At 38.6% G+C, this 25,223-nt stretch overlaps 1 protein-coding gene across 2 annotated transcripts in view; it reads left to right on the top strand.

The window, feature by feature from the left end:
* Window positions 1-21,165, top strand: part of SLC26A4 (solute carrier family 26 member 4) — a 53,362-nt gene extending 32,197 nt beyond the window's left edge. For both annotated transcript variants that reach the window (XM_030932563.1, XM_010382433.2), the window contains 10 exons: window positions 88-183; window positions 1,401-1,507; window positions 3,512-3,581; window positions 5,655-5,747; window positions 6,702-6,797; window positions 7,421-7,651; window positions 9,852-9,906; window positions 15,584-15,729; window positions 18,067-18,150; window positions 20,948-21,165. In XM_030932563.1, the coding sequence (XP_030788423.1) occupies window positions 88-183; window positions 1,401-1,507; window positions 3,512-3,581; window positions 5,655-5,747; window positions 6,702-6,797; window positions 7,421-7,651; window positions 9,852-9,906; window positions 15,584-15,729; window positions 18,067-18,150; window positions 20,948-20,971 (1,002 nt within the window). In that variant the 3' untranslated portion in view covers window positions 20,972-21,165. The remainder of the gene's footprint in view (window positions 1-87; window positions 184-1,400; window positions 1,508-3,511; window positions 3,582-5,654; window positions 5,748-6,701; window positions 6,798-7,420; window positions 7,652-9,851; window positions 9,907-15,583; window positions 15,730-18,066; window positions 18,151-20,947) is intronic.
* The last annotated feature ends 4,058 nt before the right edge of the window (window positions 21,166-25,223 follow it).

Here is a 25,223-nt window from a genome sequence, read left to right as displayed (position 1 = left end):
CTACCAGATAAATAAGAGGAGATTTAACAATCATCACATGGAAAACCATTCCCTGAATAACACAGCCTTCTCTGTCCCTCTTGGCAGTCGGTCTTAGCAGCTGTTGTAATTGCCAACCTGAAAGGGATGTTTATGCAGGTGTGTGACATTCCTCGTCTGTGGAGGCAGAATAAGATTGATGCTGTAAGTCACCTACCACCCCTTTTTATCTGAAATAAGATTTGGTTCTTATATGCTTCCTGCCATATCACTATATTCCCCCTATCCCCTAAGTCTCACTTGCACTTTGGGAACTCCAGAGGAGAAAGTAGAATTGTGTGGATAAATCAAAGCCATGAAGTCTTCCATGTGAACTGCATTTTGTGAAGATCCTGTATCTCTGGGAAGGTCAATTTCCAGCAAGAATCCCATATGAGGCTCATTCATACACCTTTGGCCTTCTAAACGCAAAAAGAAAAAAAAAATGTTTAAACGCCCTAATTTAGAAGGACAAGCAACATATAAAACAATGCAAAAACAAAATACAAAATGTAAAAACCCATGCTGACTTTAACTCTGACTAATATAACCTTCACAACTATTCTGAGAAACTAAAAATCAGAAGCTAAATCCTTCAGAGTTCCTCTCTAATTTAAACCATAAAAAGAATGAGAAGACTTCCTACATATTGATATGGAAAATTTTCCAAGACAAATCGTTAAGTGAAAAAGAGACCAGAATAGAAATGCTGGGGAAAAGCACAGACACAGACAGAAATAAAAGTGGATACAAGGAAGGAGGGAAGTTGGGAATGGGTGGAGAAGGGGGAGGGTTGTGAGCGAGAGTTTTCCCCTTTTTAATAATTCCCTTCTGAATCATGCAAATATATTAGCTATTCAAAAGGTTAGAAATAAATAAAATGGGACAGTTGGTCTTAATTGAGAAGCCCAGTTTCTACAGCCACTTAAATATAAAATGAATGAAGTCACAATATTTTTAAAAAGCTGTGATTTGGCAGGCACAGTGGCTCACACCTGTAATCCCAGCACTTTGGGAGGCAGGAGGATCACTTGAGCTCAGGAATTTGAGACCAGCCTGGGTAACACAGTGAGACCTTGTCTCTACTACAAATAAAAAATTTAAAATTAGCCAGGTGTGGTGGTGTGTAGCTGTGGGTAGTCCCAGCTACTTGGGAGGGTGAGGCAGGAGGATCACTTGAGCCCAGAAGATGGAGGCTGCAGTGAGCTATGATGGTGACATTGCACTCTAGCCTGGGCAACAGAGTGTGACCCTGTCTCAAAAGAAAAAAAAAAACAACTGTAATTTGTTTGTGGATAATTGATCTTATTTTTATAGGTAGTTATCACATGGTGGTACCTGATACATTAATATAATTATTTTCATTTCTATTTTTTCCATAGGTTATCTGGGTGTTTACATGTATAGTGTCCATCATTCTGGGGCTGGATCTCGGTTTACTAGCTGGCCTTGTATTTGGACTATTGACTGTGGTCCTGAGAGTTCAGTTGTGAGTAACATAAAACCCAGATTTCCTATAAACAGAAAAACACACTCTGAGCTTTCTTATACCATTTTGATAAATGTAGTGAAGCCACTTTCTTTCATTATAGTTACTGTATATTGAGTGCTTCTATGCATTGAGCACACAGTGTTTTACAGACATACTTAATCTTCAAAAATAGCCTCTGAATAGGTTTGATTAGTCTCATTCTACAGGTGAGAAAAGAGAAATTCAGAAAGGCTAAGAAGCATCCCTAAGATCACACAGCTAGCAGGTGGCAGAGCTAAGATTTGAACCTATGTGCCTAGTCATGTGCTCCACTGCTGTGCTCTCCTTTTAGTTGTGGTAAGAGTGAAAGGTACATAGTTTAGCTGAAGGCTGAGGTGGCTTTGTAGTTACTTCTTTAAATGAGATGAGGAATGCAAGGCGCTGGGCACAGGCTTGGGGCAAGACAGCTGCTATATATTATAGTTCTTTTTCTTTTTTTAAAGCTAGTAACCAAAAGTTACACAACCCAGAACAGGAGGACTTTAAAATAGCTGATGACAGCCAAAATTCAATCAACTATGTCATATAACCAATAAGGCATATAACCAATAAACCACACGATTATGTGAAGGAAACAATTAGCTCATATGCAGAGTGAAGGCAGCAAAGACATGATTTAAATAATGGAAAACAGCCTGTGAGGGAAGGTGAGGAGCCTGAAGGTGGTTTTTTGGTTGGTTTTGTTTTTATTCTAGAGAGGCATTAGTTAAGTGCCCTCCTGGGCCTAGAGGGGAACAGAGTCTCTCTCTCCCTCCTCAACGTGTCCATCATCTTTCCAGACTTCTGGCCCCTGCTCTGCCTGTGCTTGGGCCATGAAAGAAGAAGACACCTGGAAAAACATCAAGATAGGTGTCTTCAGCTTAGCATCAGCTCACCTCTCCTGTTCCACCAGCCAGTTCTCCTTCCTGCCCTCCTTCCCTACCTTGGAATATTGGTACCTACCCAAAAGGCTTGTGTTTTCTACCTCAGCACCCTGAATGATTGCCCAAGGGCCTGAGAAGGTTTGCAGGCTCCCAAAGTGCCCAATTTGCTGCTAGGACACGTCTCAGAAACTCTCCTTAGAAGATGCTGTCTCTCATGCTATATACGCCTCAGTGTCTATTTTTTCTTGGGTGGATGTGGTTGGAAAAGAAGGATTTTACAGAGAGAGATTAGCTTATGAACTTTTAAGTTTAAAATCAGCACAACCCTGCAAGCCAAGGAAAAACTGGTGGCACATTTTAGCTGCTAGTTTGGTATCTAGGCTTTTAGCCAACAAAAAGCAGTATCCTCCACAGTATTTAATTTCCAGTAATTATCATGCTGATCCAGAGAGCACAATGCTGAAAGTACACTAAACAGATACTCTTTCTTCAGGAATTGTATTGAGCATGTCTCTAGTCACACATGAAGAACCACGGAATTTATCTGATTGCATCAGGAACAGGAAATCAATAGTCTGGTTGACAGGAAGGACTTATTTCTGGTCCTCCCAGTCTCCTATTTCTATAAAAGATGACTAAGTCACAAAGAAATGCCAGGCACTGCAAGACCAAGGGGTTAAAGACAGAGACTCTGCTGCCCTTTGCCTCCAGGCCTTTTCTTACTTCTCTTAAGAAGTTTACTTAACAATAAAAATCAGGATAATACTGATGACCTTTCAGGGTTATGGCAGGACTTAAATACGATTTCACATGCGTGAAAGCTCTTTGCTTATCCTATAACGTGTTGTGCACGTGCAAGTATGATGCTCATTATTTCTCTCAGCCATCAGAAGAGAGGCACAGTTTCTCCCCTCCCCTGCCGATTCCACACAAACACCAGCTGTTCATTTCAGAGTTAGCTACAGGAAAATGTCATCTGCAATAAAGACAGAGTCCAAAACACCAGAATGATGGGCTCTTTAGTAGCTGTTGTTTTTAACTTTTTATTCCAAAACATGGCTGTTCCAAAAAATCTTGACCTTGATATTTTTTCTTCTAGTCCTTCTTGGAATGGCCTTGGAAGCATTCCCAGCACAGACATCTACAAAAGTACCAAGAATTACAAAAATGTAAGTACCTTTGTGAGACATTTGCTGGACTTGGGTTTACTAGCCTGAAATTTCAGCAGCTCTGTTTTATGTACAAGGTAGCCAAAGGGAGAAATACCTGTTGGGAAAGTCTGTTAGTCCACAGGGGGTGCCACGAAAACTTTTGATCCAATGCACCTTCTGACACCCATGTCTTATATGAATTTTGTCCATGCTAGCTGAATGTCTTTTTTTTTTTCTTTTTAGATGGAGTCTCTTCACCCAGGCTGGAGTGCAGCAGCATGATCTTAGCTCACTGCACTCTCTACCTCCTGGGTTCAAGTGATTCTCTTGTCTCAGCCTCCCTAGTGACTGGGATTACAGGCAGATACCACCACGCCTGGCTAATTTTTGTATTTTTAGTAGACTCGGGGTTTCACCATGTTGCCCAGGCTGGTCTCCAACTCCTGAACTCAAGTGATTTGCTGGTCTTGGCCTCCCAAAGTGTTGGGATTACAGGCGTGAGCCACCGCGCCTGGCCAGCTGAATGTCATTTTAATATAAAACCATTGTAAGAGGTATTTAAAAATAATAGGCAATTTCTAGATGTTCATCCAAAATTGTATTTATCTGGTATATAATTCTTATCTTCTGTAAGATTTTCTTTATTCAGTTCTAACAAGAGATTATCAAGTTCTCTATGACCAAGACCTTATTATTTGACACTTTGCTTTATCCCTGGAATTAGAAGAAATAATATATGACACAGGAAATGAAAAACAAAGAAATTAAACATCCCATTGATTGACTTGTGTCACCTGCAAATAAAATTGCTTAGTGATGACTAGAGGAAACAAAGATAAAAAAGCAGAGAAAGTAAATTAAGAAAATACAAATTTAGCACTAACAATAATAATAATAATGTGAACCCTGCAAAGTTGTAGTCTAATTTTACCTTAACATTAAAAAAAAGTTGGACATTAACCTGGGATTTCAGTAGCTGCTACTTAATTTATTTCCATGATCTTTATGTTATGTTGAGCCAAATGCCATTAAGAGTTAAAATGATTTAGAGATGTTTTTGGCTTTGGGGCAGGGAGCTCTAAGCTGAGTTAGGGAATTCTGACTTCTAGGCTCCATCTTGGTGAGACTTTGCCCAAGTCATTCAGCCTTTCAGGACCTCAGTTTTCTCATCTGAAGTTGCTAGACTAAAATTGCTGATTCCTGAAGACTAGAAAGTCTATGATTCTATGATTCATGGGTTATATTTTGGGTGTAGCCATTGTACGTCAGGGTGAGAACAGCAGATGATATCATAGGCCTCAGTTCCACAAATCCCCTTGATTTTGCTTTTTTTTTCTTTGCTACTTTTAAAGAACGTTAGCAAAATCAGGAGAGTTAGTGGTATGAACTTCAGGCAAATCATGGCAGTGTTCTAAGCCTCAGTTTCTTCATCTGGAAATCAAAGGGTTGAATAAATTGCTTTCTAAGGCCCTTTCTAACTTTGACCTTTTATGAGACTGTAGAAGTCCAAAAGTTTTTGTAACCTGCTGCCTCCTAGGTTGCCTCCCTATTCAAGAAAAGTTGAAGAGGCCGTGCACAGTGGCTCATTCCTGTAATCCCAGCACATTGGGAGGCTGAGGCGGGCAAATCACTTGAGGTCGGGAGTTTGAGACCAGCCTGGCCAATGTGGTGAAACTCTGTCTCTACTAAAAATGGAAAAATTAGGGGGGCGGGTGGCAGCACCTGTAATCCCAACTACTCAGGAGGCTGAGGCAGGAGAATCACTTGAACCCAGGAGGTGGAGGTTGCAGTGAGCCGAGATTGTGCCACTGTACATCAGCCTGGGCAACAAAGTGAAACTCCATCTCAAAAACAAACAAACAAACAAACTAACAAGAAAGAAAGAAAGAAAGAAAGAAAGAAAGAAAGAAAGAAAGAAAGAAAGAAAGAAAGAAAGAAAGAAAGAGAAAGAAAGAAAGAAAGAAAAGTTGAGTGCTGCTACCCAGCTCCTCTGAGCAACTGTGACCTGGCTTCTTGCTAAATAGCCAGAAATGTAATTAAATACTTGAGGCTTGAAATTATTTAACCCCAGACAATTTCTTTTAATGCCAGATTGAAGAACCTCAAGGAGTGAAGATTCTTAGATTTTCCAGTCCTATTTTCTATGGCAATGTTGATGGTTTTAAAAAATGTATCAAGTCCACAGTAAGTATTTTATCACTAGAAATTTGTTTTCTAACCTCTTTTAAGACTTCATTCATTCTACAAGTATTTATTGGGCTCCAACCAGGAATAGGCCCTAGACCCTCTTCCCTTTGTGTAGGGCAATGAGAATTAAAATATAACATCCTTGCCTTCAAATAATGTACAGTCTATTTGGGGATTAAAAAAACACATATGTTAAAATCCAGGTAGTAATAACTATGCCAGACAAAAACATTAGAGATGTTTCTAGGCAGAATTTGAGTAAGTTCCAAATAAGTAGTATAGACAGTTGAGAGTTCATAGAAGGAAGAGATCTAGGTTAGTTGGACTAACAGGCTTTGTGTGGCAGTTGGCGGAAGGAAAGAAATCATGTCAATTGTTTGAGAACTATGTGAGCTGAGAGACAGTGGAAACAGATATCGGAGGTAGGGTTGCCCAGTTGCAGCAAAAAGTAAAAAATACTATTGGAATAAATAAGTAGAAAGTTCTGGTACTGAATGCCATGCTATGCTTTGAACTTGGAGTTTGCCTCTAAATCAGTGTTTTTCTAAGTGAGTTCCAGGGCAAACTGATTCAGAGGAATGTTCACAGATTTTGCAATAATAAAAGGGCTCTGTGATACCAAGGGAATTTGGAAAACCCAGACTTAAAGCTAAAGAGGGTATTTGGTGTTTTTTTTGTTTTGTTTTGTTTTGTTTTGTTTTTCCTGTTTTATCTTTTACTGTCTTGGTGCCTTTAATATACTACTGTCTTCCCTGAGCTTCTGGGTAGGAGTAGGGTAGCCTGGGAGTAGACAGAGATCTACTCCACCAGACCGTACAATTTCTGTTTTGGCAGGATATCTCAAGGAATTATACCCTTTGAGAAATAGCCTTTCCAGATAACAGATAACAGTGGCCATTAACAAGCTTTAGGTGCCAGGCATTTTAAGTAACTTGACATTTATTTCCAAAGGTTGGATTTGATGCCATTAGAGTATATAATAAGAGGCTGAAAGCACTGAGGAAAATACAGAAACTCATAAAAAATGGACAATTAAGAGCAACAAAGGTGAGACATCTTTCTTTTCCCGCTTAAATTCTTTCCTTTCCCTGATGAGAGCAGTTAGATGGTCTAAATTAAATCTATCCCCTTTAGTATCCAGATGTGAATGAACAAATGACATGTACTTGTCAAAGAACAACTGAGCTATTCTTATAGGCAAGAGGGAGTGGAAGGGAAAGAAATAAAATCAGCAGCGCTGCCTGGAAACACAGGATGTGATTTTTTCCCCCACCATGAAGAGCGTCTGCATTATTTTTTATACTTTATTTTTACTGAAAGGAACAAAATAAGTGCAAATTCAATGCCAGAAAACTACCCACCAGAGAAGGCAGTAAGTCCATAAACTTTTGGAGCTATTAACTTTTACTCAGACTCTCTGGCCAGTGTATTTCTTGGCAAAGTTCCACAATCTTCCAGAAAACAAGTTTCCTGGCTCCTCTGTTCTCCCAGTTTTCTTCCTAGACAACATCAAAGTTTGGGCTGAGGTGAAATTCATCCTTAATAATTCATCTCCTTGATGTTTTGCTTACCAAGGAACAGTGTGTAGGAGTTTTGGATAATTTGATATGAATGGTTGAAAGGCATTTCAAATCTTTCACAATTAAGTTGACAGTGTTTTCTTTGTTTAGAATGGCATCATAAGTGATGCTGGTTCAACAAATAATGCTTTTGAACCTGATGAAGATACTGAAGATCCGGAGGAACTTGATACCCCAACCAAAGAAATAGAGATTCAAGTGGATTGGAACTCTGAGCTTCCAGTCAAAGTGAACGTTCCCAAAGTGCCAATCCATAGCCTCGTGCTTGACTGTGGAGCTATATCTTTCCTGGACGTTGTTGGAGTGAGGTCACTGAGGGTGGTAAGGTTCTGGTTTCCTGAATTATACATTCGGAGCTCTGGCAATAGTAAAATGATGTGAGTTGTCCAGTATTGTAACAGGGCAAATACATGGGCTTTGTAGTTCTTCTAGGTGAATGCTTTTGTAAAAATGTGTAATATTTTAAAGCATAGGCTCTGGAACCAGACTACCTGGGGTAGATACTGGCTTCACCACTTACTAGCAGTAACGACCCTGGGCAAGTTGCTTAATCTGTCTATATCTCAGTTTCTTCGTCTGTAATATGGAGGTAATGATGGTATCTACCTTCAAAAGTTGTTATAAGTATTAAATACGCTAATAGATATAAAGTGTTTAGAAGATTATCTGGTTCAGGCCGGGCATGGTGGCTCACGCCTGTAACCTAGCACTTCGGGAGGCTGACGCAGGTCGATCATGAGGTCAGGAGTTCGAGACCAGCCTGGCCAATATGGTGAAACCCTGTCTCTACCAAAAATACAAAGTGCCAGCTGCTAGGAGGCTGTGGCAGGAGAATCGCTTGAACCCGGGAGGCGGAGGTTGCAGCTAAGATTGTGCCACTACACTCCAGCCTGGGCAACAGTGAGACTCCATCTCAAAAAAAAAAAAAAAAAGAATATCTCATTCAGAGATACTCCCCAGCAAATTAATTCACATTTATTATGTTTTATCTTTCTGAGAATGTACAGCACATGGAATATGAAAAGAAGAAAAAATGAGCAAAAGTTTGTTAAGTATTACATTTCTATTTGTTATGCTAACAGCAACAGAATAAGGAATACCAGGTGTATGGTAGGACTGGAAAAACCAGGCATTATTAAGAGGTTAGAGTAGGAAGCAGGTCAGGCATCTGGAAAGTCAAAGCAAGAGTTGAGAAGTATGCAGGATAGAAACATTAATGATATCAGAAACCAGTTATGCAAGCTGAAGATCATTAATTCTTTCAACAAATAGATGTGAAATGCCTAATGTGTGCTAAGCACTCTGCCAGACACAAGAGACTAGTGATAAAGTAGACACAGTTTCTACCTACGTGGGACTTAGCAGTCTGGAGGAGAAGGCAAACATTAAGTCATCTTCTAAATAACAACTGTAGTAAGTGCTCCAAGGAAGATGAATAGAACATCACCTGAGGCATCAAGTTTAGGTGAAGCTTCAGGTAGGTATCAAGAAGGTCAGGCAGAAAAGTAAGCAGGTCAAGACACCAACAATCAGATGTAATAATATAAAGCTGACTCCTAACTGAGATTCAGCTTAGCTAGGGCTTCTTTGCTACCTCTGTAAGGGGAGGAAATGATTCCAGGATGTGTGTACTAGGTAGGTAAGGTAGAGAAGTGATTGTGCTTGGCAAAAGAGTATGAGAATATGCTGACAGATTCTGTTCTAGTTCTCTTAGCAGATTTTGTTATTAGCTCATTTGAAAACACTCTTGTTCTTTGTTGTACGTTTCACTCTAAGCATTGGCTGAGATCCATTGTAGATTGTATTGGCCAGAGAGTTTAATGAATTACTTTTGGGGAGAGTCTTAACATATTTAATGCCAGAATATTTCCCACACAACAAATATTTACTTTCAAATATTATGATAGCTAAAGAAGACTCCAAACTTTATACTTGAACAGAGGTCTTGATTTGTGTTCCTCCACAATTCTCAAATTCTCTTTTATTATTGACCAAGGGTCTTGTGTCTTGACTTTTTAAAATTAAATGTTTATTTTAACATAATTGTAAATTCACATGTAGTTTTAAGGAATAATATTTAGATCCTATGTACCCCTTACCCAGTTTCTCCCAGTGAGTAACACCTTGTAAAACTGTAGCATGAAATCACAGTCAGGACACTGACATTCAAAGTAGAGGCCTTGACTTTTGTAACATTTTGAACCTGATGAGCATAGCCACACCCATATCTCTTCTCCAATCAACAGGGCCTATATTAAGAAGCCTCCTGTACTCTCTTCTTTTCACAAATATTTATTTAGCACCTCCATGAGCGCTGCATGTTGCCATCTCTTGAGATCTAATCCTAATTATACCATTACTGTAGGTTGAAAACCTCCATGGTTTTGCAATAATAACCTTTCCTTAAAGTCCTGATTAACCATGAAAGTAATGATGTTTCTCCTGAGCAAGTAACTGAATGCTACTGAATTATGGGCAGATAAGGTTATTAATTGTTACAAACCTCCTTTTTTATTTTTAGATTGTCAAAGAATTCCAAAGAATTGATGTGAATGTGTATTTTGCATCACTTCAAGGTAAATACATATATCTACATATCTACCTGTAAGACTTTCCCCTAAGCCCTTTCTCCTACCTGGGACTGTGGGCACATTATGTCTAAAGGCCTTTTTTTTTTTTCTTTTAAAGATCTCAATTGTGTTTATTTGCAATTCTAGAATCTGGCAATGCTTCATTCCATAAAACAGAATAAGTGTTCCAAGCAACTAAGCGGAAGAGGTCGGTTTTATAGACAGAAAAGGCCAAAGACAGCAAAAGCAAACAACAAAGGGTATATTAGTCCGTTCAAAGTTACTTTTCTTGCAAGTCAGAGACAGTGAGACAGAACAATAGGAAAATAATGGATTAGTTAACATGAGGTCATGTCAGGATACTTTTTTGTATGAGGATTATTGCAGAGAAAGCTTTATTATGCCAACTGGGAATTTAAACTGGCCTGTTTTGGGAAATTTGCTATTACCCCTCTCTCCTGATTTCTTCAAAGGTCAGATAACAATTTAGTTTAGGTTGGATAACTTGAAACTTTAGCATGAGTGCCTCCATTTTGATTTTTAGTCTTGTCTGTTGGGGCCTAGTGCAGGAGCTTAGTCTACAACAATGGCCTTTTATTTTTATTTTTTATTTTACTATGTGCCTGTGTCTTGCATGACCCCAGCATGGGCAGAGCTGCTTGAGCCACTGAAGGCTGCTCTACTCCTTCATTCTGGCTACTAGAAGCGGCAAAGCTCTGGGAGGGCAAAACTCAAGGGGACTAAAACAATGGCCTTTACCATTTTTATCTGATGATTTTCCCCCTTTTGATCAGGCTCTCACCTAGGTAAGAGTGAACAAAATGCAGGAGATCAGTGCTATTCTGTTACCATTATTTTGGGTTTCTGGTCTCAGGAGGTCATGTATAGCTTATGGTACCCTCCTCATTATCATGCATTTCTCTGAGTTTTTGCTGTTTCAGAGAGAAACCATTTGATGTCTGACAGGTGGCTATATGGAAACATTTAAAACTTTGAGAGGGTATAACATACCTGCTATTATGACTATCGGAATGATAACACTAAGGGTTTATAGTATGCTCCTTAGCCAGGGTTCCCACGAACCAAACCAACTAAAATTGAATAGCTTGACAAGGAGTCTACCTGTTTTAACCAAGTTACCTGATGTATTTATATATGTGCAACAAGAAGTGTCACCAACTGCAGAGATACTTCCTTGTTGAGTTAGCAGGTAATCTAGCATTCCATGACTGGTTTAAATTAAAGCAGAAAGTGTAAGTTACCCAAAGAAGCTACTGACTGTGAAATTTTAACTACAGCACTATCCTGCCAAGTGAAAGAGGTAGGCACAAGTAAGGGAAAATTAAAAGGGATAAGAATCTTATGATAGGGAGTCTTGTTCTGACAGTCTTAGAGCTGTCTACAGCATGAAGTTGGCAACTTCTCATTTTGGTTTGTAGTTTTATTATCTCCAGTCGTGGCATCCAGCATTCTGGTGAACTCTCTCTGTGGCCCACAGTTTAAGCATGAGAGTCACCTCTTGAAATGTATGCTGAGTTGTTCAGCTTCAACTTATAGAGCTTCAGGAATTGAGTAGTTCTTGGTCTTCATTGGAGTGTTATAGCGAGATATTAGTGAAAGCTAGAAGAATTAAGAATCCAGTTCAGTCTACAGGTAGATAATAAACACTCATAAACATTGAACAGGGCTACAGTCTAAGAACAGTTTTACTATGCTTTTCTTTTGAACCATATGTTTTTCTTTCTATAGTCACCTCCATTTCTATGAAAGACCATCATGGTAGACCAACTTGTTTACAAAATAGGTTTAGTCTCAAACTTGGCCTGATTGATTATTTACACAGTACAGCAAGAATAACTACATAGGTGACTCATTTTAAATTTGCTTTGCCAAGCCAGGTGAGGTGTTGCATGCCGGCAATCCCAGCTACTTGGGAGTCTGAGGTGAGAGGATTGCCTGAGCCCAGGAATTCAAGGCTTCAGTGCACTATGATTGTGCCTGTGAATAGCCACTGCACTATAGCCTGGGCAACACAGTGAGACCATGTCTCCAAAAAATAATTGCTTTGCCAGAAATTTTGACAAGGAATCTCAGATTGAACTTTTTAAAACGTCTTGATGCTATGAAGTTAAACCAAGGAAGATATTAGACTTTGCCTGATGTATCTAATATCTTGAAGTTACTGGGCCTCCCAGGAAGGAACAACTTTTTATTCACTCACTGTAAGGCTAGGAGCCCTTGAAGCCAGGAATTCTGTGCACATTTTCAAATACGATATTCTAGTCAAAGCCTTGATAATATAACCAATGTTTTCCAATTGTATTATATTTAAAAGAACAGATTCTTATTGAACTTTTATGTAAATAATCATATTGCCAGAAAAATAAGAATACTCACAAAGAGTTTCCAAATTCTGGAAGGATCAGGTAGAGAGGAAAAGCAAATGTTTCAATTTTTGTTTATGAAAGTATGCTTAACCAGGCTGGGTGCTGTGGCTCACATCTGTAATCCCAGCACTTTGGGAGGTAAAGGTGGGTGATTGCCTTGAGCTCAGCGTTCGAGACCAGCCTGGCAACATGGCAAAACCCCGTTACTACAAAAAATACAAAAAATTAGCTGGGCATGGAGGCTGAGGCTGAGAATCACTTGAGCTGGGAAAGCGGAGGTTGCAGTGAGCCCAGATGGTGCCATTGCACTCCAACCTGGGTGACAGAGTGAGACCCTGTCTCAAAAAAAAAAAAAAAAAAAAAAAGTATACTTAACCAAGTGGCTGTAAACTACAGATAGCTTTAAAGAACAATTTTCTTTAAATCTTGAAAACAAATATTAAAAGAACCAGCAATGTTTCAAATTAAAAAAGCCATAAAATCCATAATTCTTCTTCATCAGTTCATTCAGTCTCATGTAATTAATTCTTGCTCTGTTTGATCTTGGCTGGCAGTTTAATTCCATCGAATGGTATGAATTCAAAGTTATTAGAAACTTGTATTTGTCAGAGTTCTTTTCATTCTTCCCATATGACTCTTTGAAGTCACAGCACTTTAGAATTACAATGGCTTACAAAGAGCTTTCAGAAAAAGTATCAGAACAAAACAATTAACTGTGGACAACAAGACTTAAAGTGGCTATATTTAAAGATCTGATGTGAGTTACCCAATTGACAAGGATATTTGGTTATTTCTGTGGCACACAACAATTTAAAATAACCAAAATTATGACTGGTAGCATTTATATCAAGACATATCACATTTCTAGGAATGTTATATAATTTTGGAACATATTAATACCATATGTATATAAATATAGCTCAAAGAAGGTTAAACATCATTTCTTATTTTAACAGTGCTTCTCATATAATTTAACATAAGGCCACTTGGTTTAACATCTCTCCTTTACAGATTCTTTAAGAAATTCCAGGGTCCTCTGGAACATCCCAAAGTTAGTTCAAGGTCAAAAAGACTTAATTTTGATTTTTGAGAAGTTTGTCAAATACCGAAGGTTTAAAACATTTGCTCAAAATAGGATCATAGGTCACTATGAAATAAAACCAAAGTGACAAAAGAGTTCAAAGGCACAAAGCACAAGAAGAGTTATCTTGATGAAACATGAAATCCCTGTTTTCTAGGCCAGTTACCTAGAAGATAAAGAAAATCCTCTCACAATTTTCTATTAAGAGCAAACCAATCCTCTGAGAAAACTCTATTGTTCCAACACGTGGGCCGAAACTTTAGCCTTCCATCAGTGTCCTTTAATATTAATGCTCAATTTTTATTGAACTTATAAAACTTATAAATGATTCCCTTCTAATTTTAGCCAACTCAATCACATAAAACTTTTCATGATATTTATCTTCTACAAACCTTCTACAACTTGCTTAAACCTTCATTTTGTCCTATACTTCCTTTTTTAAAATTGGCAGTGTACCTTAGGACAAAGATTTACTTTTCTTTTCTCCTTATCATTTTGACCATATAAGGTTCTCTCCTATACAAAAGAAAAAATTACTCTCTTTTCAATTTTCTTTATATCTTCATACTTGTAAATGTTTTCCCACATCTTTCCTACCTACTGGTTCCTTTCTGCCTTGTTTTGATTTCCTTCCTAAGTCCATATTTAGAAACAACCTTTAAATAACCTCCGATTGCCAAGCTAGAGTTAAGATTTAAATAAATAAATACGCCGGGCATGGCGGCTCACATCTGTAATCCCAGCACTTTGGGAGGCAAAGGTCAGAGGATCACTTCAGGCCAGGAGTTTGAGACCAGCCTGAGCAACATGGTGAGACCCCATCTTTATTATTATTTAAAAAACAAAAACAAAAACAAAACAAAAAGCGTAAAAACTCTGAGAACATTTTTAAACCCCGAAAGATATTACTTCCAATTTGTGCCATAGAGCTGGTAATGTATGGAAATGTGTGTCTTGACAGTGGGTGGGGGTGGGGTGGATATTGACAATGGGGGGATATTGTTATGAAGAGAGCAAAGCTGGGGATTACTTAGATTCCTTACAACAGGAGGACTCTCAAGGGTGTGAGTCTCTGTGTCTGTCTCTTTATGAATGTATGTGTGTAGGAAAGTGCTAACGCTTAGGTTGAATTCTCTAGCAGCAGAGCCCAAGATGGGGATTCTCACACAAGTGATTTATTGAGAGCACACCTGAGGAAATTTATGAAGCAGTGAGGGGAGCAGGATAGGGAAGGGGAAGAAGCTGCTGAGAGACATGGTTTCTGAAGTCCAGCATAGATTCCTGATTTCACAGGGAGCACCACCACAGGAGTAGTACCAGAAGGTTATGCCTCCTTGAGACAAGGGGACCTGCTTTCTCCCCCAATATCAGTCAGTCAGTGGCTGCAGGCCAGCCATGCATGGGGATGAAACCTCCCACTTCTCTTTCTTTACTTATTTATTTGAGACAGGGTCTTGCTCTGTCACCCAGGTTGGAGTACAGTGGTGCAATCGTGGCTCACTGCAGCCTCAAACTCCTGGGCTCAAGTGATTCTCCCATCTCAGCCTCCTGAGTAGCTGAGACTATAGGTGCATACACAACCACACCTGGCTAGTTTTTGTGTTTTTTTTGTAGAGGTGGGGTTTCACCATATTGCCCAGAACGCCTGGCTTCAAAGTGATCCACCCTCCTCAGCCTCTCAAAGTGCTGGCATTACAGGCCCAGTCCTCTTTATATGACACAGCTCCCAGTGGGCAAGAGAAAGTCTCCAGAGAAGGGCACAGCTGTGAAACATTAGCAGCCTGGCCCACAGCAGTAGGAGGATGGATACACTGGCTTGGCCAAAGTGACATGATCGTGCACCAAAGTTGACTACGACCAGTTATGGGATAACCATTCTATATGCTACTGGAAAAGAAACTGTCATTTCAAAGCTGGATCACATTTTGGATACGAGAAAAATAAATAAATAAAAGGAAGAGCTACAGAAAGTTAGTATAGGTTTATGCTTAAAAGTTTCTTTTCTTAGCTGGGCATGGTGTGGTGTGCCTGTAGTCCTAGCTACTCGGGAGGGTGAGGTGGGGGGATCACTTGAGCTTGGGAGGTGGGGGTTGCAGTGAGCAATGATTGTGCCACTGCACTCCAGCCTGGGCAATAGAATGAGACTCTGTCTCAAAAACAAACAAAAGATTTCTTTTCCTAGGAACTAACAAAACATTGTGTCTTTCTTTTGAAGATTATGTGATAGAAAAGCTGGAGCAATGTGGGTTCTTTGATGACAACATTAGAAAGGACACATTCTTTTTGACAGTCCATGATGCTATACTCTATCTACAGAACCAGGTGAAATCCCAAGAAGGTCAAGATTCCATTTTAGAAACGGTAAATATTCAACCTTTCTACAGATGTATCTTTTCTAAACTATCATGATTTCTATAAATGGCAAACATTACACAAATCTAGTCTAGCTGTTGAATTTTAAGCTATCTATATAACTTCTTGGAGCCTCAGTTTTTTCATCAGTAAAATGGAAGTAAAAACATTAACCTTGCTAGGTAGATACGAAGACTAAATAAGATAGTTTATAGGAAATTACCTGGTGGTACCCAGTACTTAATAGTTATACAATGTGTAGGTTTATTAATAAAAGTGGGCATTAGCTATAATGCCTTTTTAGAATATTGAATCTTTGATCTTGTGATCTGTGATTTGTGTACATAAATTCCACTTAAATTCTCAGCAATCTGGAAAATCTTGAATTATAAATGTCTTTAAACAGGATCCATCAGGCCATAAGTGATCTTTGCAAAAGCAATTAAAAAATCAAGCCACAAATAAGCCCAGAGTTAATTTTTCCCTACAAAATAGAATAGGCCCTGATGGGAGGCCTCGTGGCACAACAGTAGTGCGTCTGGCTTCAGAATATGCCCTGATTTCCTATGGGTATCATTTTGTTAGTTTTCTGTCAAATACCCAGAAGAGCATTCTGATCTGGTTCGTTGGGCTTGGCCTAACGGTGTGCCTGGTGGTACAAGAAGCTCATTTCTCATAGTGAACTTAGGAAACTAAAGCAAATACCTATCAAGATATAATAATGATAATGATTCCAGTGACATAGTGGATATTTTAAATTGCTTCCCATTTTTCTAAAAATAGAATAACTAGATCGTTATTGTAGATTGGCAGTTAATTGAAGAAAACCAACTTAGGAAACAATATTATATTATTCTTTTTAGGCACTGGCAGTGGAGAGATTGTTCTATTTAGTGTTCCTTGGTAAAATACTAGTCCTAACTACCAAGCTGTGGATCTTAAAAACAAAAAAGGAAAAAAAAAAAGAGTAAAGCTGCAAATCTAAAGAAAAAAAACTGCTTAACATTGAAAATTCATAAATCTTTTTCTATCCAACTTAAAATTCTCTAACCCATAGGTGATAAGAAAGCAGGATCATGTGAAGTATCTTTAAGAGACCCAAATTAAAAGTAAAATGGAACCAAGGTATCAAGTTCTTTCTCAACATGAAAACAGTTATTTTATTTGTTTATACCCATTCTTACTAAGATTTTAGGTCATGAATGTCATAAAAACCACTAACCAAGAGTGTACCTACTAGGTTAGACTCAATTTTGTTTGCAATCCGGGAGGCATTGTGAGTGACTGGGATGGATTTTTTTGGACCCTGAACAAATAGACTAAGCATAATGGAATGCTTGTATTATATACTTACTGGTCCACTAAACAGTGGGTTGGACATTCCTGGTGGACTGTGAGATCAAGAGGCTCATATTTCTGTGTCTTCTCAGAGTCTAGCACAAAGCCTTATATGTGATAAGTAGGTGAATGACGATAAACTTCACCTGTGGTACTTTCCTTCAAGAAGAGTCCCTCTGTATCACAGATATTGTGACTGCAATGACACAACCCTCTTCCTATCCCTTTATTTTACCATAACAGGACTATCTCAGGACACAACTTGTAGTTAGACTTAGCCTCCACCTTTCCCATTATGTCATACCATTTGCACAGGAACTTAACCCTCTAATTCATTCTCATACTAGCAAAGAGAATTGGGCTACTTGTGAGTTGAAAAGTAGCTAAGTAGCATTTCAAAATGTCATTTTAGCCTGGATATATGTTTGGAGTTGCTTTGAAAATGTCCTTTTCCAGGCAAAACACAAAGCCAAAATTGTAGGTTTCCTTTGTGTAGAAGATTAAATTACATGCCACCTCTAAAAAGTAGAACTTTTCTGAATAACCAAATTAGTCCATAGACATTGGTTTCCATCTCCAATAGAATTAATTTCCATCCAATTTCATTTGTGACTGTTTATTGTCATCAGTCACAAGCTCTTCAATGTGCATTCATTGCACACTCAATGCTGTGCTAAGTGCTCTTAGCCATTGAGAGATGCACTATTGACTGCTGAATCATTTAGGCAGAGGGGGTGACTTGTTAAGAGGCATACACTCAAGAGGTTAGGGAAGACAGCTGAAAAGGAGTTTAGACAATGGAGAACTATACCAGTTCACCTATGAATGTGCAAAAAAATGATATACAAAAATCTTTAGTTGGGAAATATAAAAGAACAAGACAGCTGAAGAGGATTCTGAAGTATGTAAAGACAGATGAGAAGCCCCAGGAAAGCTTCAAATCATTTTCGGTGGAGCATCCGGTGGGTTTATGCTATTCTATTTCCACCCTGTGTTCTCTTTTTCAAGATTACCCTCATTCAAGACTGTAAAGATACCCTTGAATTAATTGAAACAGAGCTGACTGAAGAAGAACTTGATGTCCAGGATGAGGTATGATCATTTTCTTCTGAAGAAAATATTTGGATTACATTCTGAATAATTAGAGTAATACAAATAGTGAATATATCTGATTAAGAGCTGTCAGAGAGCATAATTCCCCCAAATGCGAAAAAGATGGCTTGATAGCAGGGAAGAAGAGAAAATAAGAATTCTCCCTTGAAGATGTTAAGTACTTGGGGAGCTTTTGTCCCAGGCGTTTGGGGATGATCAGCAACTGGCAAGAGCCAACACACTACTCCTGATTTGCTGCCTACAGCTCCGCATCCTGCTCTTCCAGAGATGGAAGGCCATGTGATAGGAAAAAAATGAATAGAGGAAAATTCTACGCCAAGAACTTTATAAGCCTCAGGAATAGTATGTGAGGAACATAAACCCTATGACCTTCCTTCATATGACTGATAACGGCTTTAAAAACATACTCTCCCCACCTTAGACCGATTCTGTGTATTTCAGATGCTTTTGTGACATCAGACTATTCCTAGGAAACTTGCCTGAACTTGTAGCATCTGAGTAAATTTTGCAGCTTCACCACTGGGTAAGAGGTGAACACTGAAGGAAGATCACAGAATTGTAAAAAGTTGAAAGATTTCTGAGAATCAAGTAGTCTAACATTCCAGCCCACGTAGAAATCCTTCCTACACCATCCTTGATGAATGTTCATTCAGCTTTTAGGTGAACATTTCCAGACATTGGCCACTAGTGGCTTCTCAAGGGAGTTCGTTACATGGTTGGAAGTCTCTAAAGGTTACTTGTGCTTACAAAACTGAATTTGGCCTTTCTGTAGTAACCACCTAACGAATTGAGATCTGCCTTCCTTAGCAACACAAACCTTCCCACTGAACAGCCCTTCAAATATTTGAGAATAGTTCTCATGTCTCCAGCAGACTGTCTTCCAGTTAAGACTCTTCTCGTTTCTTCTATTCCTTGCAAACATGCAGTCAATGCTTCTCTGGTCACGATGGGGACACAAAACTCTAAATGTGGTCAGGCCAGCATGGAGATTTTTCAACCATCACCTACCTTGATCTCATCAAGATATTCTATTACTATAGATTAAAAATGTGTTTCCTTTCATAATAGCAACATCAGAATTTTGGCTTCTATTGAGCAGGGCCAACTGAAGACTGGGGCATTTTCAGAAAAACTATGGTCTAGTAGAGTTCCCTACTTATATTTATTTAATTGAGTTTTGACCCTAATACAGAACTACACCTATTTCTGCTAGATTGCATCTTGTTGGTTCTTGTTTACTGACATAATTTTGTATTATTATTATTAATATTATTTACGACTGAGCATTACTCTGTCACCTGGACTGGAGTGCAGTGATACAATCTCAGCTCACTGCAACCTCTCCCTTCCAGGTTTGAGAGATTCTCACGTGTGCCTCATCTTCCCAAGTAGCTGGAATTACAGGCACTCGCCACCATGCCCAGCTAATTTTTTTTTTTTTAATTATTTTTGGTAGAGACAGGGTTTTGCTACGTTGTCCAGGCTGGTCTTGAACTCCTGACTTCAAGTAATCCACCCGCCTTGGCCTCCCAGATTGCTGGGATTATAGGCATGAGCCACTGCATTGGCCAGTTTCGTGTTTTGAATCTATCATCCAGGATATTGTCTACCCTACTATCCCCTACCTGGTGTCATAATCAAATCTGATAAGCCTGCCTTCTCTGCCTTTTTCTAGGTCTTGAAAAAATGTTGCAAAGAAAAACATCCAACCCCATTTAGTGAAATCAGGCAGTAAGGATGACAGGCAGAGATTTTTGTGGAGGAAATACATTGCTAGAGTGAAAATCACAGTACCTGCATCTTGGCCCACTAGCTTAGTGAGCCCAGGAAAGTCATTATTGACCTGAGAAGTCCTTTTAGCTCTTGTAGTTTATGACTCTATGGATATAGGGCAGCCTTAGTTTGAGTAAAAACTCATATGTCAAAATTAGAACTTAAGACTGCTTTATTATAGGATATTTATTGGTTTCCACATAAAAGAATCATTCAGGGAGGGTTTCTATTGATGGTGAAACAATATAGCACAATGGTTTCAAGGGCATGGACTTTAGAACCAGACAGACCTGGGTACTAGTCTTCATTCTGCTACTTACTAGCTGTGCACCCCAGGGCAAGTTACTTATCCTGTCTTCATATTAGTATCTTCATGGAAAGTAGTAATAATACCACAGAGTTGTGAAAATTAAAGGATACATGTAAAGTAACAAGAGTTGTGCCTTGTACATAGTAAGTGCTCAATAAACAGTAATCATTGTTCTTAATTAAAACCAATTAAAGTATGATGAATACAGGCCAGGCTCAGTGGCTCAATCCTGTAATCCCAGCACTTTGGGAGGCCGAGGCAGATGGATCACTTGAGGTCAGGAGTTTGAGACCAGCCTGACCAACATGGTAACCCCATCACCATCTCTACTTAAAAAAAAAAAAAAAAAAAAAAAATTAGCTGGGTGTGGTGGTGGGCACCTGTAATCCCAGCTACTTGGGGGTCTGAAGCAGGAGGACTGCTTGAACCTGGGAGGTGGAGGTTGCAGTGAGCTGAGATCGTGCCACAGCACTCCAGCCTGGGCAACAGTGAGTGAGATTCAGTCTCAAAAAAAAAAAAAAAGTATAATGAATACAAAACTGAGTTTTTACCCTATTTCTATTGTGATGCTATACACCTAAGATGAGTAACAGTAAGCAACCAATACTATAAAAACATATTTATAAAAAAGATAATGCAGACTTAAGGAGAATTCAGTTGTATCAACACTTTGTTTTCCCCTTGCTTCCACAGGCTATGCGTACACTTGCATCCTGAAAGTGGGCTCAGGAGGTCTCTATGAGCAAGGAATACGAGACAAAACTTCCTCACTAATGTCCTATGCAAACACTTTCTGCATTGAGTATTTCTTCAGACTCAAAACACTCATTCTTTTTTCTATTAAGCCATTGAAAGAGAAGCACTAAGACTGTTTCTAGGATTTATTTATAAAATAAACACCTTACCCCTAACATGTGCAAAATGGTGAGAATTATTCGGACAATTTGGCAGCGTCCAGGATAAGCTGGTGTTCTAATATGCTGCTGATCCACGTCACAGATTTGCTAATAATGTTCACATGGGTACTGGCATATCTCTGTTCAGTCAGAGTGAGTGCTGACCCAACAGCCTCTGTGGTCAGGTGAGGCATGAATGATTAATCATAAAGAAAAATCAATTTTTGACTAACCTGGATATCCATGCGCTGCACTGATCACCAAGTAAGGTCACATTTAGTAAATGCCGAAATAAAATTATTAATGCATTTATCAATAAAAGCCTTTGAAAATAACTTTGGATAATAAGTTGGAGTTTTAAAAATGCAAATTTGCTTAGTACCTAGTAATGAAGTGTTATTACATATAACCAGAATTGAGGATCTCTTTGATCTTGGAAATGGTTTAACTAAAAGCTACAGAACCAGGCCAATGTATTTTGAAACATTGATGCAGACAAATAAAATAATAAAGAGATTTTCATGGTTTATAAAAGTCATTTTTTGATATGATAATAATCATGAATCACAACTGAGATCAAAGAAAAATATATGACAGATTATTTTGTTTAAAAATTCAGTTTTAATTATCTTAGTCTATAGAAAATGATCATTGCATGGAGGCATATATAGGTATGATCTACATAAAATCTGACATAAAAACAGTGTTATTTTGAGTGAAAAATTTTTTGATGTGCTTATATAACCATGATGATTAAAATGAGTTTATATTTTTTTCTCAAAAATTCTAGCAGTATATAAAGTAAGTAATATTTAACTGAACTCTGACCACTTTAGAAAATACTCTAAAAAGTGAACTGCCTATAGTAGTCTATGTTTAAAGTGCATTTTTGAAGACAAAGCATTCTAAATGAACTCAATATAAAAACATTCATTTGGAATGTACATACTGGAAAATACAGATTTTTTTGACCAAAAGTTTTTATATATTTTCTTTTTATTTATTCATTTTTTTTCCTGAGTGCCAACAATTTTCTAGGTATTACATATAACACAGGCTTTGGTCCTGGGGACTTTTCCCATACATATCACACTGGAGTGAATGAAGTTGTACTTCATTTCTAGAGAAAAGTAATACCCAAGTCCCCAACTGATAATGCCTTGCTTGATTGAAAGCTACATCATCCCTTGGTATACTCCAGGGATTGGTTCCAGGACCCCTGCATTTACCAAAATTTATACACACTCAAGTCCTGTAGTCACCCCTGCCCAAAGGTAGATGGCTTCTCTGTTTTTCTTCTGAAATACAACCAGAAACAATGTGTCTATTTCTGAAAGAATATGATTAATGATCACACAAATTGGTTGATCCTGAATTCCGGTTGTAAATCTGGTTACAGCATAACTAGGATTATAATGCTCATTTTCACAGCACTACCTGCTTATATTAACAACAAATCATCTCTCTAAAGAGTGAGTGGAGGCCAGGCGCGATGGCTCACGCCTGTAATCCCAGCACTTTGGGAGGCCGAGGGGGGTGGATCACGAGGTCAGGAGATCGAGACCATCCTGGCTAACACGGTAAAACCCCGTCTCTACAAAAAATACAAAAAAAGACATTAGCCGGGCGTGGTCGCGGGCGCCTGTAGTCCCGGCTACTCCGGAGGCTGAGGCAGGAGAATGGCGTGAACCCGGGAGGCGGAGCTTGCAGTGAGCGGAGATGGCGCCACTGCACTCCAGCCTGGGAGACAGAGCGAGACTCAGTCTCAAAAAAAGAAGAGTGAATGTAATAGTCTTACAGAAAATGAATGAATACCTTTGTTCAATAAAGGAAATACACACTGCTCACTTTTTTGAAGGAAATACCAAAGTTAGGTTTTACAACAAGGCTAGAGGTTGTAAATTCTGGGTTCACTTGTGATGACGTAAGTCCACAGTGTGACTTTTTTCCCAAGCAAACTGTGGGAATACTGTCTCTTCTTTGTATTTTGTGAATAGTAAGCATACTTTTGTTTTGTATTATCAATGGAAATTTCACTTGAAATTAAAGTTGCCTTTTGTTATATTTTTAACCTATAGGATAAGATTCCAGTATTGTATATGAGTTTTAATAAATTACAACATCAAATCGTGCACACTTGAAAATATTTGCACACATTTAAAAATAAATGTAAAGTTGTCTTTTAAACTACTCGGACGTCTCATTTCTGAACAAAACTATTAAATATAATAAAGAATGTGCCAGGAGCAGTGGCGCATGCCCTTGTAGTCTCAGCTACTTGGAAGCCTGAGGCGGAAGGATCCCTTGAGCCCAGGAGTTAGAGTCTCAGCCTGGTCAACACAGCAAGACCCTGTCTCTAAATATAAATAAATAAATAAATAAATAAATAAAATATAATAAAATACTTCATTCTAAGTTTGTCATTGCTCTTATCAGTCATCATTATGAGGTATTCTTTATAGCACCACTTCCATTTGTCTGTAATTTCTTTTTGTAGCTTTATCAGTGCAATAAACAACATTACTCACAAATATCACAGTTAAACTTTGTAATTCTTATCCAAATATTTCCAGTTTATTTTGTGCAATGATTATTACTATTTTAAGCAAACTTTTCATTCTGGCACCACATACGTTAAAAAGGATACAAATCACAGTGTAGTGCTTGAAGAATTTTCACAAAACAAGCACACCAGGGTGGCCTGTGCCCAGATCAACAAGCAGAACGCCACCAGCACTGCATAAGCTCTCTCATGCTCCCTCTTAGTTGGTTGCCCCAAAGGGCAATTACTGTCCTGACTTCTAAAACCTGTTTTTTTGAATTGCATAGCAATGGAATCAAAGATTATTTATTTTTTCCCCCTTTCTTTTGTGTCTGTCCTCTTTCACTCAACATTATAATCATGAGATTCATCCATCTTATTCAATATAGCAATCATTCATTCATTCTCCCTGCTGTATAGTATTCATTCCATTGTAAATTTGCCACCACTTATCCTACTGTTTGTGGATATTTGTGTCGTTTCCAGTTTTGGGCTTTCATGAATAGTCTGCTATGAACATTCTTGTGAGGCATCCTTGCATACTCCAAAAATATTTGCGGGGAGGGTTCCTCTATCTGGGGCTTAGATCTATGAGGTGAGAATCAATGAAATTAGGGTTATTTTCCGTTTGCATAAGGTTAGGTATCTGAAGAAAGTTTGGTTTCAGTTAGAGTAGCATTTGTCATGTAAACAATTTAACAGGGTAACAAAAGCCACACAAACTTTAGTTAAATCACATGAAGTTCAGTTCCGTAAGAAAGCCACATAATGACAAATAGCTAGAAAAAGAATAGGAGAGAGAAAAAGTAGAAACAAGGAGGGGAAAAGGAAAGGAAGGTCACGGGGGAAGTAAGGGAGAAAAAGGTAAGAGAACCACAGAGAAAAAGAATGACAATTAGGGAAGGAAGAGAAATAAGAAAAGGAAAATTAATGGAAGAAAGATAAAGAGGAAGGTAAAATAAAAGGTGGAGGGAAGAGAAAGACTAAGAAGAAGAAAGGAATGGTGGGGTAGAGAATTTCATAATGGGAAAATAAAATCCAAATAGAGGATTGATTTCAGTATAATCATATCCTTTGAGAACTCAGAGAAGTGAACAACACTCCCTCCCCGACATGGCACACCATCTCCTGAATTCTTGGTCCCCCTTACCCATCTCTTTTCATTAATATCAGCTTCTAGTATGCTCTGTAATTCACTTACTACTGTTTCTCTTCCTGCCTCCTCCCTTACACTAGAACATAAGCTCCACCAAGGCAGGGTTCTTTATTTTGTTCCTGGACATATCCCAAGTATTCAGAAGAGTAAAGAGTGTCAGACACACAGTAGAGGTGCAATAAATATTGTCGGATGAATGCATTAAGCTAAAGTCAGTGATGCTGAGTAAGGTTAACAAAATTGGAGAATGGCAGTCATTAAGTACATAAGACATTCAGAGTTTCCTGAGCTTTTAGGCCTATTCCAAAGACTTACTGTGACAGCTCACCTGCTTGCCTGTCTGCCTTACCTATTGGTCTCCAGAAAAGGGGCTCG

Source organism: Rhinopithecus roxellana, chromosome 6 (assembly GCF_007565055.1).
Source record: "Rhinopithecus roxellana isolate Shanxi Qingling chromosome 6, ASM756505v1, whole genome shotgun sequence".
Taxonomy (NCBI): domain Eukaryota; kingdom Metazoa; phylum Chordata; class Mammalia; order Primates; family Cercopithecidae; genus Rhinopithecus; species Rhinopithecus roxellana.
Note: the sequence above shows the minus strand (reverse complement) of the source record. Positions and strands in the feature narration are given on the sequence as shown.